The sequence below is a fragment of the Telopea speciosissima genome, chromosome 6, assembly GCF_018873765.1.
Source record: "Telopea speciosissima isolate NSW1024214 ecotype Mountain lineage chromosome 6, Tspe_v1, whole genome shotgun sequence".
Lineage (NCBI taxonomy): Eukaryota > Viridiplantae > Streptophyta > Magnoliopsida > Proteales > Proteaceae > Telopea > Telopea speciosissima.
Genome location: NC_057921.1, coordinates 64,785,506 through 64,800,330, shown reverse-complemented (window position 1 = coordinate 64,800,330; position 14,825 = coordinate 64,785,506). Strand labels below are relative to the sequence as shown.

Here is a 14,825-nt window from a genome sequence, read left to right as displayed (position 1 = left end):
TTTTTTAAATAAAAAAGGAGTAAACTCGGTAAAATTGAAGGATCCCCCTTTTCTCTTAGAGGAAAGCGGCCAGGGGGGATGTGGGGATCGGCATCAACATGGGAATATGAAGTAGAAAACAGACCAACTAACACACATACATACATATATACATAATCCTTGCACTTCTAGCCCACCTGCTCATTAGTCTGGGCTGATACTGCAATTTGAGAACCCCCTCTAGCATGGACTGTACAGCCAGAACTAGACGGTGGCCTAAGCTTTCTGCTAGAAAAAATGTTTATCTGAAGGAGATGCTTGAAGATCTAACTAATGCTGAGAAATTGGTGAATTACAGCTTCCCTAAACCCCCTCACCCCCCACGGTGGTGCGAAAGAAAAAAAAATCTCTAATAGGGTAGGCTGTATCTGTTAAACAATTTCAAATAGCATTCCTTCCATATGGTAGGTACTCTTCTATGTTGGTCATTACATAGGCTGAAGGTTGTGTAACTTACCATCAGTTATGGCGACCACCATTGTGCAATCCATTACCGTTGGTATTCTGTGGGCCACTGTAATTACAGTGCAATTTGCAAATTCAGTCCTTATGGTTTTCTGGAGTATTGAATCTGTTGTAGTGTCAATTGATGCAGTGGCTTCATCAAGAACCAATATCCGGCTTTTCCTTAACAGAACACGGCCTAAACAGAATAATTGCCGCTGCCCCATGCTCCAGTTTGATCCATCTTCCATTACTGTAATTTTATATGGTTATGAACAATTCATAGCTGATAAAGAAGGAAGAAAGAAAGAAAAGGATCTTACCTAAAGCATCCAGACCCTTTTCCTTCTCTTGTACAGCCTCTTGAAGTTGGCATTTTTGAAGGACCTTTAAAAAATGCATGAACATAGAAGTAGTTAGCTATAGTTAAGTTGAACTGAAACTGCTACTGATGATGGGATCAAATTCATTTTTCAAATAACTACTAATTCTGCCTAAAGGGGCATTAGTTTCCAAAGCCATTGTGTTCTTTTTCACTGCCAAATCAAACCTCTAAACTAGAGAAATGCTGTTTATATTCAAATGAGTTATCGTTCTGCAATGATAAAAGAGGAACTTCGTCTTAAATATTTGACATTTCTATCAAGTTTATGTACTACGTTCAAGAGTACATTGTCAAGTCTCAAATATAATAGAGTCCACTTTAGCAAATAGTAAGGCCACAACTCTGTTTTACTAAAAATTCAATCAGGCTTGACCAGAAACTTCTTTGTTGAATTATTGATTCGCATAGCTGGTTTCCTGACCAAGTACAGTTTTGTAAACATGAAAATGGGAGGTTCAAACGATTTCACCCATACATAAATCGATCTGCCATTGCCAAATACGATAAACAAGTAATTAATTTGAGAACTACTTCATTATGTGGTCTCACACAGGTTTCAGCACAGTCAATACCACAAATTAGAGTTTTGGAATACTTCACTGTTGGAACTGTAACTCCTGCTCTCTAGTTTTGGGGAAAAATAATTATGTAAGAAATTTTAACTTACTGTTAACAAAATTCCTGGAGCCACAGTGGGTGAACATTAAAAAAACTCTGCTTGTGGTTTCAAAAGCTAATGTAACTCTAAAGCAACAGCACATTAACAGTTGTCATACCTCCCATATTTCCTTGTCAGTATATTGTGATAATGGGTCCAAATTGTATCTTATAGTCCCATTGAAAAGAGTAGGATCTTGAGGTATGATCCCAATACGTGATCTCAGATCATGAAGCCCTATCATGGAGATGTCTAGGTTGTCTATGATGATCTTTCCATCTGCTGGCTCCACAAGACGAAACAGAGCACCAATCAAAGTCGTTTTCCCACTACCTGTGCGGCCAACAATACCAATCTTATGTCCTCCTTCAAATGTACAGCTGATCCCAGAAAGAACAAGTGGAGTATCGGGCCTATATCTGATCTGCTTGATTATAATTTGGAGTATATAAATATATTAATATATTATTGTCATGAAGAATTATGCTGAAATCACACTCATGTTCTTATAGATGAGTTACCTTCAAATCATGGATCTGCACTTTTCCCACAGCTGGCCAACTTGGTGGGGGCTGGTTCTCTTCTATGACTTCAGGGGCTTCACTGGGTATATGCATGTACTGGTTTAGCCTCTCAACAGAAATGATGTAATTTGCTAGCGTACACTGGTTCTGAATAGAGTTAATGAGGGAAATGTTCAAAGAAAGACCATAAGATAGTGCCATTCCAACAAACCCTGCCATCAAGATATTAGTAACCAAAATGTCCAGTGGGTGATTTCATATGCGAACCTGTAGTAAGTCAAATAAGTGTTTTCAAACATTAACGCAAAGAGTTCTTCCACTTGCCTAAAAGTTGATTTATCATCCTACCATTCTATAGAATAAGTCTTACAGGCATGGCTTCTTAATATTCAAATTATTAGCTGAACAGAGAATATGAGAATGGCTTAAGTGAATAATGCCTTCACTCAGCCCCTTTACTTATAGATTTCATTAATAGGGCAGAAATACAAATATAACCCTCCATAGCTGACTATGATAGCTGGAGAGGGAAATAAAGGAAATAAAACAAAGAAAATAGCCAAAATACCCTTATCAAGTTACGTAACTCAACATTCCCCCTCAAGGCCTCAAGTTGGTGCATAAATATCACACATGCCCAAACAGCTCCATTAAAGGAAAAGCCAATTTCTTATTCATCAAAAAGCGTAGGGAAGGGGAGCCCTTAGGCTTTTACACATATAGATAGAGTTGAATAAGAATCTCAAACTCTATGTAATAAATTATCCAACTAGGAAACTAAAAAAAGGAACTCTCCAATGATGGGAGTGTTCTAAAGCTACAAGTAACTTATGTGGTTGACAACTATTACAAAGTGATTAGATAGAGTTCTATTCTAATGGAACTCAATAACAACTAAATAATTATAATATAACAAACAAATAAAAACACGTAGAGGTACCCCACGATTCTGGTTTGGGTGACCAGAAAAACATTGCATGTATAAAGAGTTAAAGACATATTCAGTGCCTCCGTACTAGGACAATATTTCGAATTCAGGAATCTAGTTGAGATATGAAGATTAATGAGGAACAGAAAAACAACCATAACCGTGATGCAAGACAATAATAGGAACTCACCTGAGCCAAAAGTTCTCGGAGGAAGCAAAACCATAGCAAGTGCTGAGGAGGAAAGAACAGTGGCACTCAAAAGTTCTAAACGTTGGATTAACCATTCATTTGCTGCAAAATTGTGGAAGAACGGGCTAGCATTTCTATCAATGACATCGAAATTCTTTGCAATAAATCGCTCCTCATCCTCAAATGCTCTGATTGTCATGGCTCCAGCAGCGGATTCTGCTAGATGGTTTGCTACAAAAGACTTAGTTGTCCCATTGATTCGCATTAACTCCTTCGCAGAAGCAAAGTAGTATTTCTGTTGGTTATAACCAAAATCCAGCGAAGTTAGTTTCTGAGAAGGGCTAATTGAATTAACAAAAAAGATTAATCAAAACTCCAGAAAGGAGAACGGGAAGAATGAATCCTTGTAACTTCTCTTCTTTTATTTATCTATTTCGATATATGGATGCATCTGCAATTCACAGAGCATTTGTGGGACCATTCGGTAGGTCCCATAAAGGAAATACAATTGGAACTGATCTAACCATAAGAACATTATCATCGTATCTATGCAGTTTTCTTTACCATTCATTATGATTATCATCCAAGAGAATACAGTAAATCAGGTAGCTTTGAATTATGACCATTTGAATGAGTTTGCGGTTGTCTCCACAAGATCATGTTTGTTGTTTTGTTCATTAGATGCTTGATGAGAAGTTTTTGCCAATTTTGAAACTCAGAAGACATCCATAATTTATGTCATGGCCTAGTTAAATCTAGTAGTTGGTGACTCACTTGAATTGATATCATAAAACCTCATGGCTATGTCTTAGGCAATGGAGAGTGCGAATTTGATAAAGATAATTCTACTTACAACAGTAACTTGAATTTTATTATGGTAATACCTGCAAGCATAGTGCCAGGCAAATCACTGGTAGGGAGACAAATAGAACTTGCCAAGTTACAACAGCCAATGTTCCAAGACTCACACAAGCATTTGTGGTAGCTCCAACAGTAGAAATTAAACTGAACGGGACATCAAGGTCTACAATACTCAAATCAGAAGAGACCTGCGCAAGAAAGCAATATAAGTCTATCAAAATTTTCTTTAAGCATACTTAATTCATTGTTAAGTTCTAGGATGGAGAAGCTCACCCGACTCAATATCCTTCCCAGGGGAGTTGAGTCATAAAAAGACATTGGTGCATGGAAAAGAGAGTTCAATAACTGAGAAAATATGGACTTTGATGACTGGATGCTCAAAACAACTACGAAAAATGATCTAAAGAGCAAAAAGAATGTTGAACCACATCCAATCACGAAGTAGACTGTTATCAGCATCAACTTGCTAACATGAGGATTCTGAACATTAGCAGCCATCCAAGAGTTCTGAGATATCTGCCCAACCGCAAATATGATGTGACCAAGACTTGCAATTGTGAAATACAATAAGCCTTTATTCTGATTTAGATACTGTAGATAAGGATTAAATCCTGTATCTCCAGTTTCTCTTTCTTCTTGTTTAATCAACTGATCTCTTGTTGTTGCTTTGAACTGTTTTTCAGTGTAAGTCGTCTTAATCTCTGCGGAAGTAATTTTACCCCTCTGTGAAGTAATCTCAGCTAGCCTTTCAGAACCCGCAATATCCTTGTGTGCATTGACTAGATCCTGAAATTCTCGAGTAGAGGCTAATAATTGGTAATAAGGAGCATCATGTAAGATTTCCCCATCAGACATTAACTGCCAACAAAATAGAACTTTATTAAAATAATTGCACAGAATTATAGATATGCTTTCAACATATTTGTGGGGAGGCTATAAAACCACTCCTTGTTCTTCTATACAATACCAATCTTTGTTAAGTATCTGTCTCTATAGGGTCAGTGACCCCTACGAAGTCCACTTAAACTTACATGCATTAAAAGACCAATTTATCAAACTAGGTGAGCGAAGTCATTATTTTTCCCCATTCCTTGCTTTAATTTTTCATTTTTTTTTAAATTTCGTTCAAGAGTTTATGGAACAAACTAGACAAGGTACATGTAGCCACTAGTTTTCTTGGGTATATGGGTGTAGCAGGGGATTTGATGATTTCTATAAGCAAACATTAGTATAGGTCAAACCATTTTAAAATTGAGTTTAAAAAATCAATAGGAGTCATCTTGGCAAAGTCTACTTGAGCTTTGGCCTTGGCCCATTGTTTCTATGGCTAACCCAATCCCTCATTACTGATGTTATAGGGCTATAAGGAGATAATCTTTATGATTAATTAGAACCCCCTCCTCCGCTGCCCCGCCCCCCCCCCCCTCCCCCTCTCCAAAAAAAAAAGAGATATCTTGGGCTAATATCCTTTTGGCAACACAAGAAAAAGATGGTCCAAAAACTGATAAGTACTGAAATGGCAATGGCTCGCTAACTTACCAAAACAGAATCAAATGCAGGAAGGAAATCAACTTGGTGGGTTACAAGTACGACCGCCTTCCCTAATAGAGCTCCCATCACATATTCCTGCCACCAGAAATTTAGACATTCAATGTTAGACAGTAGTCAAGAAGGCATAAATTGCATGCAGGTAATAGTTGTGTTTACATTAAATAGGCTCATGGCAGTATGTGCATCAACGGCACTAAATGGATCATCCAAAAGATAAATATCAGCATCCTGATACAATGCACGTGCGAGTTGAATGCGCTGCTTCTGACCACCACTTAAATTAACTCCTCTTTCTCCTATTTCAGTCAGATCACCAAAGGGTAGCATCTCAAGGTCCTTTACCAATGAACATTTCTCAAGCACTTCTAGATATCTTTGTTTATCCATGGCAGAACCAAACAGAATATTCTCTTGTATTGTTCCTGTTTGGATCCATGCCATCTGAGAAACATAGGCAACCTTTCCATAAACTTGAATCTGTAAATGAAGAAGAAGAAAAGTTATAGCTAAACAAAGATTGCTGACATAATTCGCTTCAGAACATAATCAGAATCTTTAGGTCATTTGAAATAGATATTGTAGAGATGATCACTTCTGAAATGAGATCTGAAAATTTTCACTGTAGATTTCATTGACTATTATAGTGGGAGAGCCTTGGTACAACGGTTAAGTAGCGCTATTGCAACCATCAGGCTGCGGGTTCGAAACATGGAAACAGCCTCTCCGTGAAGCAGGGGTAAGGCTGCATACATTTGCCCCTCCCAGACCTGCTGTAACGGGAGCCTCGTGCACTCGGATGCTTTTATTATTTTATTGACCATTATATAGCTACTCACCGTAAAAAGATGTCGTAAGACGTATCTATATATAGTATATATCTTGGCTATGTCCCCAAAGTAATCAACAGAGCATACACAAATATGGAATCCAAAATCCATACGAAGTTTTGGGTATGATCTTATATGACAAAACATGTATGCATATTAGCTTTACAACGTTCTTTTCTATTTTTTAATGACACTCAACAATTTCCAAAGAATGATGACAGATTTAATTTCTCCTAAGAAACCAGACGTCCTGCGTGCCAATACCTGGCTAGGAATGGGTGTCATTATAAAAACTAATATAACATCACAAAAGGATGTGCTCTCTAATGTTTAATAAGAAAAGTCTTTCGAGAAAGTACAATACACTGGAGTCCCGACTGATGCATAGATTATGACATTAAGATTTTGACTTTATCTATCAGAAACTACACCAAGAAGTTTTATCCCGAGACAACAAATAATCATTAATAGTTCTAACAGAATTGAAATATTTACTCCTCAAATGAAATTGGAGCAGGGTGAGAAGAACTTACAGTTCCCCCCATAAGTGGAACTTCTCCCAGAATTGCTGCTAAAAGGGTTGATTTTCCTGAGCCAACCTCTCCACAGATAGCCACTTTTTCGCCAGGTTTAACTGCTAAATTTATGTTTCTTAATGTGAGCTTAGATGGATTCTCCTCCCATGAAAGATTGGCTAACTTGATAGAAAGAGAGTGCCTGTACTCCTCAGCTTTATACTTTTGCCTAATATTTTCATTTTGCAACTCAGGTGCCTCAAGAAACTTGACAATTCGTTCTAGTGAAACCTTTGCTTGAATGACCACTCCAATAACATCAGGGATTGATCTAACAGGATTCTGGAGAAGACGTACAGTTGCTACAAAGGTGAAAACATTACTAGCATTAAGAGAAATACCGAGGAAGTAACATGCCCCAAAAGTAGCTGCTGAGACCAATACGGGGGATGACCAAGACAGAATTATGTTGTACGCTTTTCTCATCTGTACTGCTGACAACCATACATATTCCTCAGCCCTAATTCTTTCTATAACATCCTTGAAACTGGTCTCCCATGCATACAGCTTCAACACCTTCATATTCACAAGAGCCTCAGAACAAGCCTTCAGCCTCTCATCTTGGGCTGCCATGAGCTTAGCTTGGAATTTGTTCTGTAGTTTGGCCAGGGGAGAATTGCAGAGGACAAAGAGTACAATTACAACTAGGGCTGCAAATGTTGCAAGTCCCACAGCATGGAAGAGAATCACCAATGCAATGCAAAGCTGGAGGCCTGTTGTCCATGTTTGATGAAACCAGTAAGGAAATTCACCAACTCGATAAGCATCTACAGTGACATAGTTCATTATATTACCGGCTGAATGCATCATCTTTGCAGCATTTGAGAGTCTAAGTTGTTTTCGATAAATAGCTGCTGAGAGCACAGACCTGACTTGGAGGCCGATTATTCTAGAGCGGAAGTACCAATGCCTTTGTGACAACGATTCTAAGCATTTTGCAATGAATAGAGAGATGGCTAATACATAACCTTCATATTTGAAGACTTCTTTTCCTTCAGCAACCTGAATGAATGCATTAAGAAGTAGAGGACCAGCAGACAGTGTGATTATCTTAAGCAATGCAAAGAACCCAGAAATTAAAATCTCTTTCCAGTGGCAGAAGACTATTGTCCACAAAATTGATGGTGGGGTAGACAAATTGGATTGTCTGTGTCTGTTCAGTTGTTCCATGAAGAGGGTGTAACAGGTTTCTGCTCTGTCTAATTCACGTAAGCGGGGTATATCTTCCTCTTCAAGGGTTTTCTCCTTACCTTTCCTCACTAAGGGGTTTAACCACCAAAATAACATTTTACTGATAATTCCAGCTTCAGCACAAGGAGTCACAATGCTATCCAAATTAGTTTTACCACTCCCATTGGCCTGTCCATTCAAAGGTGTATAGAGGGCAGCGCTGTCAATAGAATCATGAGTCTCTTTATATTTGTATACCTTGTAAGTGCATAGCAGCAATAAGATTGCTCCTGGCAACAATAAAATATCCAAAACAATCTTAACTGATGTCTGTTTCCCCACGCTCGCAGCCAAAAGAGAAGAAAAAAAAAGAATTCCTGCAACCAAGCACGCAAGAATGGACCAAAGCCTTAAAAATGCTTTTGGAAGTCGTTTTCCACGAAGGCTAATGATGAAAGAAAGTAGGAACCATGTAAAGCCTTGAAATAACAGCACCAGCCACTGATGCAGAGGTAGAATAGTCTGCACTTTTCTCAAGTTCTCTTGCAGTATCCAGATCCCATAAGTAAAGTAAACCATGCCTAGACCACCATTAAAAATTGAAGAGAATATCTGAAAAGGCAAAAGGCCTTGAATGCAGGAAGGTGTTTGAAGCAATGCTGGAGATGGTTTGTGAATGAAGTTGAATAACAACATGAACAGGAGCAGGATATTGAAGGCAATTGCCAAGGCATTGTTGATGCACGAAGAAGGATAAGTAAAGAACATAAAAACAGAACCACATTGCTTCCCACCCTCAAATGAACAATCAGATTCCCCACAAAAAACAGTGAAGAGATCCTCCATCATTTTGTATCTCTTTTCTCTCCAAACTCTGCATTGACATTGAAGGAAAGGTCAGGAATAGAAACCTTCTCCTATTTTTCCCCCTAAGTACTGGTTTTTATTCATTAAAACAAAAGGAAGAAAAATTCTCTGAAGCTGATATTAACTAGTGAGGTTTTGACAAATAATGATTTTGTAACTCATTACATACCTCTCTATTGGACTAAAGATGGCAGATCTTTTCTTACTGTGCTTTGAGAAATGGTAGTTCTCAGAAGTTTCCTTGCTGATGTTTCTGTTTAAGAGCTCAACTAAGGTCAGTACAAGTACAAAATCTCAGAAAACAAAGCTGATACAATATTCACAGGTGTTCTTCACAAGGGCATTATTGTCATAAAAATGTATTGTTATTGTATTTATTTATATATGACTACACAAATGAAAACCCAGGTTGGCACGTGCTACAATTCTCAAACACTCCATAAACTCTGATATCAGCTATCCCCATTAATGATTTCAATCGTTTGAAGCTTCTTATTTTGTAATTTAATCAATAAAAACGATTTTTGGTACCCAGAAATCTCTCTAGCTTAAAACATGAAAAACAGAACATGAATCATAATAAGAGTAAGGAAAGAAACTATACAGATGATCGAAGACGATATAAAATACCAGAAAAAATGTGAAACTCAAATTGAAACTCCAGTTCAGCGTGAACCTTTAATGTAGCCAATCTCAGAGTAGCAATTGTAAGTAAGTGTTGTCTGAGACTCGAACAGAAAGTATAGTATTTGAGAGAAAGCAGGGAAAGAAGGAGAAGGAAATTCGTAAAGGCATTCCCCTTCCAAGAAATAAAATCCAACCATTCAGCCAATTGGGTTCTGCTTGGTATATAGTTACGCGACTGTTGTAATCGGATATCGTCATTGCTCACGTACGTAGCCGAAGAACGACAAGTCGGTCACAGATACAGAGATTCCCCAACTCACAAACCCTTCACAGATCACAGCGGGGGAGCAAAATCCAACCCGTTTTATGTTTTTTATGTTAACCGGTCTACTGATCTGTCCAATTAAGAACTGTCATGTGTCGGACAAAATATCTTCCACGTGGTTAGATTATGTGTACAAACGATCCCAAGTCCCAATCTTCATTACTTATATCAAATTTGATCTTTGTTGTGAAAATTGACTTACAATCTAAATCATGTCTTTCTTATTCAATGTTTGGATTTGTCAAATCAATTTTTTCCCCCCCTCTAATCATATTCCATACCAATTGTGTAATAGAGGGGTCCATATGGTCAAAGATGACAGATTATCAATGCAAACCCACATGGTTAGTATTAGGACTGTAAACGGATCGGATTCGGCTCGAATAGTGCTATATCCGCATCCGCATCCGCATCCGCATCCGATTAGCTATCGGACGGATTCGGATAGTGCTAAACGGATATGGACACTGATACGGATCGGATATTTTTTCCGTTTACATGTAAATATAATTTTTCAGATAGCTATAGCCTATCCGTATCCGCATCCGTTTAGCCTTCGGATGGATTCGGATAGTACTAAACGGTTACGGACACGGATACGGAAACGGATTTCGACTATTCATTTACACCCCTAGTTAGTATATGAAAAAGATGTGAACAAAATATACTCATACCACGTATGAAATCTTTTTTTTTAATATTTAATGAGATTTTTTATTGACACCTCTAAATAATTTTTAACTTGTTATATATATATATATATATATATATATATATATATATTTTAATTTATTTATTATTTATTTATTGTCTTGGAGTGACACTAAAACCTGTCATTTCCCATGCATACTTGAAAAAAGTGCGAGACAATGACAATTTTAGAAAAGGAGAAAAGTTCTATGTGGAGGAGTATATTACCCATACCCAGACACAATGGGGTGCAAAAATGACTACATCGCCCCCATGATGCTTCCGTTTACACTCTCATTGGCCCTTGAGCTTGCATGTGCATATGGGCCATGCTCCCTTCACAGAGAACGCTCCCCCTTTAGAAAATGGCATTGATAGTATCTATACCACAAATTAGCTAATGTTGTATTGTTTATATTTGGGACGGACAACAACCTTATTGAAGCTTAGCAATCATTGTCTTTTTATGCCTCCTGCCCTCACATAAAATTTTAGGAAAGAGAACGTTGCCCAGTCATGTGTAGCCTCTGTCCAGGCACAACCCCCATAAATGATCACCTTCCCCCTGCAAAATGAAAAATCCCCCTAGTCGCGTAATGGTGTAGGGACGTAGGGTCCACGTGACCGGGTAATGTTCTTCTTCCCTAATGTTTTTGGGGGAAGGATTATTTGAACCACCTACGTTGCATATGCACTTTCACACTAAATTTTTATTCATTTTTTATGAAGAAAGAAAAATTAATAAAAAAAGGTAAGAGATCATTGCTTGGTTGCATGGCATGCACCAACATGGGGGCCAATGTGAGCACATGTAAGGCATCAACATGGATGGAAATTTTTACTTCCTAACCGGTGTGAGATCATCCACTACCATTAGAACCCAAATGATTAAAATATAGTATTTGGTGAATTTTACGAAATTCTACAAATAACGCGAGGATCTTTATCATCTTCAGTTCCCTACCCTGCCCAGTTCCCCAGTTCCTCTAACAAGGGGGTGTTGGAAGGACCATCCTACCCTTGCCTAAACACTCTGCCTGGGCCCCCTATTAGAGGAATTGGGGAACTAGAGGAGGTAATTTTCCAAACGTGAAGGCTAGAAATTGGTTCGGTTCCTCTCCAATGAGGAGTGCGCTCAATGAGTTCCCAATGAGCATCCAACAACTAGACTGACTGGGCACACGCCAGGATCGTCTCCAGGGAACCCAAAGCCCAAGGCACGCCCAAGGGACATCCAATGGTGGAGCTGTGCCTCAAACATCTCAGCACACGCCTAGGGATGTGTGCGACACAGCCCAACGGCTGGTAGTACCCTTGGCGTGCTGGGCTCCTCCCCGGAAACAAGCTAAATTTCAGGATGTGTGCCTATGCACATTCCAACGCATGCACAACCAGCCTAGCCGTTGGATGCGTCTTTAGGCAGCAGTCATTGGAGAGGAGCCCGACGCCAGAAAAATCCATATGATTGACCTCGTTATCTTCCTCAAAAATTTGCGGGTAACCTCTGGATATGGTTGAAAGTCTACCACCGTTTCCACTCTGCTATATCGAAGCAGTAAAAGCAAAAGTGTGTGGGGGGTTGAAGAGAGAGGGACAGAGACCAAAATGCCTGCTGTGTCTAAAATTATGAGCCACACCATCGCACCAGTGATGCCCTCCTCAATTCCTTCAGATGCTCTTCAGTTTAGAACTTCTCGCCCTTTCCGATTCGGGAAATCCCCTGCGTGTACTCAAACCCTAGCTCATTCCAGAAGGAAAGTCCAGGTTTTCTCAAAATCCTCTGAGACAGAGCTCTCAGCTGCAGAAAAAGAATGGCTTAAAAAGCTTCCTGAGAAGAATAAACCCTTGTATTCTCACAGTCTTTCCTGCATAGAGGCTTGGCTGAAGAATTTAGGATTTTATCAGAGCAGAGAAGACCCAGCAGTTTGGTTTATGGAAAAACCTGATTGGCACGCTCAGTCATCTCTTGATCTCACCGATCTTTATATAAGGTTTGTCGAAGTAAACTTTGTTGTGCTTCCTTTTGTTCCTTTTCAGGTGGGCACTGAGTGGTATAGTGGGATCTGTGGGTTATTTCGTGTATTTCTGATGATAGTTTTCTTTTCTTTCTCGCTACTTCCCCCCCACCCTTTCCTTTTCTGATAGAAATGTTTCTGCTTTCTCCATTGCGTTGGATTTACTTCTGTTTTCTATTCTGCTAGTTTTCATTTTTCATTATTGGGGGAAAATTAAAATAAAGGAGTACTTCTTTGGCTTTCCCTTGTGGAATTCTTGCCATTACGGATTAATAATGTTTGATTTGAGATGCAGGTATCTGAAGAGTGGACCTGGAAATCTAGAGAAGGATGTGGAGAGGCGACTTAGTTATGCTCTGAGTAGAGAAGATATTGAGAATGCAGTACTTGGAGGACCATAGAAAATGTATTTTCAGTCCACATTGGTGGAGGGAGACGTTTTTATTTGTTTAGTGTCTATGAACTTTCATAAACACCTTATTTGCATATTTAGCCACCTGCTCATTAGGCTAGGCTGGAACTGCAATTTTGATCCCAACCCCCCCCCCCCCCCCTCTTTTCTGCCTAAGATGTTTGTTTAAGGAGTTGGCTTGAAGATCTAACTAGTTGGACTGAAAGGAAGAAAATTGTTTCCCTATGTAATGAACTGCACAAAGGAAAAAATTTGTTTCCCTTCTTTGTTGATCATTACATAAGCTGATAGTTGAAACTTACCATCTCTCATGGTGACCACCTTTGTGCAGTCCATTGCAGTTGGTATTCTGTGAGCCTCTGTAATAACAGTGCAATCTGCAAATTCAGTCCTTATGGCTTTCTAGAGTATTGAGTCCATAGTTCAAAATTTTGCTAGTTTCGGCACACCCGATATGAAAACAAGAGGTGAAACCCAGAAGCAGCATAGATTCGGGCACAAAGATGCATTGTTTCGTCAAAGTTTTGATCATTTTAGTTGAATTTTTTTTTTTTTTTTGATTTAGTAGTTGAAAATTTTGATCATTTTGGAAGTTTGTCTCCCAAATGGCCAAGCAAAACTCACGGAAATCAATAGTTTTGGTCTGATCAAAACGAGACCAAAATACGAGTTTTTAAACTATGATATTTGGGCCTGTTGCATTGTCTATTGATGCAATATCTTTGTCAAGCACCTATGTCCGGCTTCTTCTTAACAGAGCACGGCCCAAACAGAATAACTGCGGCTCTCCCATGCTCCAGTTTGATCCATCTTCTATTACTGTACTTTTAGGTGGTTATAAACGATTCATAGCTGATAATAAAAAAAAACAAAAAGAAAGAAAGAAAGAAAGCAGCTAGCAGCCCATATCTGTGTCTTACCTGAACAAGCATCCGGACCCTTTTCCTTCTCTTGTACGGACTCTTGAAGCTGGCATTTTCAAAGGACCTTTTAAAAATGCATAAACATAGTAGCAGTTAACTATAGCAAGTTGAACTGAAAATAAAAACTGAAACTGCAAACTGATGATGAGACCAAATCCATTTTCACTAAATTCTGCCTAATATGGAATTAATTTCCAAGGCGATTGTGTACTTTTTCACGGTCACATCAAACCTCTGAACCAGAGAACTGCTGTCTTTATTCTAGTGAGCTATCTGTTTACCTTGAAAAAAGAGGAAGTTGATCCTAAAAGTTTGACATAAAAGTTTATGTACTATGTTCAAGAGTTCATTGGTCAAGTCTCAAACATGAGAGAGTCCACTCTAGCGAATGGTAAGGCCAGCAACTTCTTTGTTGAGTTATTGATTCACAATTTCACATTGCAGGTTCCCTGAGAAGTCCAGTTTTGTAAAACTTGAAAATGGGAGGTCCAAGCGATTTCTCCCACACAAATAAATCTCCCTTTGCAAAAAAAGGGTTAACAAGCAATCAATTTGAGAACTACTACATTATAAGTGGTCTCAGAGAGTCGCAGGTTTCAGCACAATCAATACCGCAAATTAAAGTTTGGAATACTTCATTATTGGAGCCGCAGCTCCAGCTGTTTAGTGTTGGGGAAAAGTAAAAATGTATACAATTTACATTGTTAATAGAGTAGGGTCTCACCACTGTCTGGCTGGCTGGCTGGCTGGCTGGACAGAATCAGAACCTCATTCTCATTGTAATTGGGCATATCACAGACTCTCTGTTCTAAAT

At 38.8% G+C, this 14,825-nt stretch overlaps 2 protein-coding genes across 2 annotated transcripts in view; one reads left to right on the top strand and one right to left on the bottom strand.

The window, feature by feature from the left end:
- Window positions 1-9,634, bottom strand: part of LOC122664024 (ABC transporter C family member 10-like) — a 29,680-nt gene extending 20,046 nt beyond the window's left edge. Inside the window, exons 1-12 of the mRNA XM_043859706.1 lie at window positions 9,624-9,634; window positions 9,189-9,272; window positions 6,941-9,024; window positions 5,737-6,057; window positions 5,569-5,655; window positions 4,303-4,887; window positions 4,053-4,217; window positions 3,169-3,463; window positions 2,048-2,262; window positions 1,645-1,950; window positions 807-870; window positions 497-736 (exon numbers count right to left, since the gene is read on the bottom strand). Of these exons, the coding sequence (XP_043715641.1) occupies window positions 497-736; window positions 807-870; window positions 1,645-1,950; window positions 2,048-2,262; window positions 3,169-3,463; window positions 4,053-4,217; window positions 4,303-4,887; window positions 5,569-5,655; window positions 5,737-6,057; window positions 6,941-9,001 (4,339 nt within the window). The 5' untranslated portion in view covers window positions 9,002-9,024; window positions 9,189-9,272; window positions 9,624-9,634. The remainder of the gene's footprint in view (window positions 1-496; window positions 737-806; window positions 871-1,644; window positions 1,951-2,047; window positions 2,263-3,168; window positions 3,464-4,052; window positions 4,218-4,302; window positions 4,888-5,568; window positions 5,656-5,736; window positions 6,058-6,940; window positions 9,025-9,188; window positions 9,273-9,623) is intronic.
- Window positions 9,635-12,250: 2,616 nt separating this feature from the next.
- Window positions 12,251-13,113, top strand: LOC122664031. The gene is made up of 2 exons (XM_043859714.1): window positions 12,251-12,652; window positions 12,972-13,113. Exons 1-2 carry the CDS (start codon window positions 12,267-12,269, stop codon window positions 13,075-13,077), a joined length of 492 nt encoding a protein of 163 aa, XP_043715649.1. The 5' UTR covers window positions 12,251-12,266; the 3' UTR covers window positions 13,078-13,113.
- Window positions 13,114-14,825: the final 1,712 nt, after the last annotated feature.

Excerpts from the sequence above, each read along its gene's own strand:
- LOC122664031 (XM_043859714.1), top strand. The coding sequence starts at position 12,267 with ATGCCTGCTGTGTCTAAAATTATGAGCCACACCATCGCACCAGTGATG. Across the intron at positions 12,653-12,971 it reads CTCACCGATCTTTATATAAG|GTATCTGAAGAGTGGACCTG; the intron begins GTTTGTCGAAGT and ends TTTGAGATGCAG.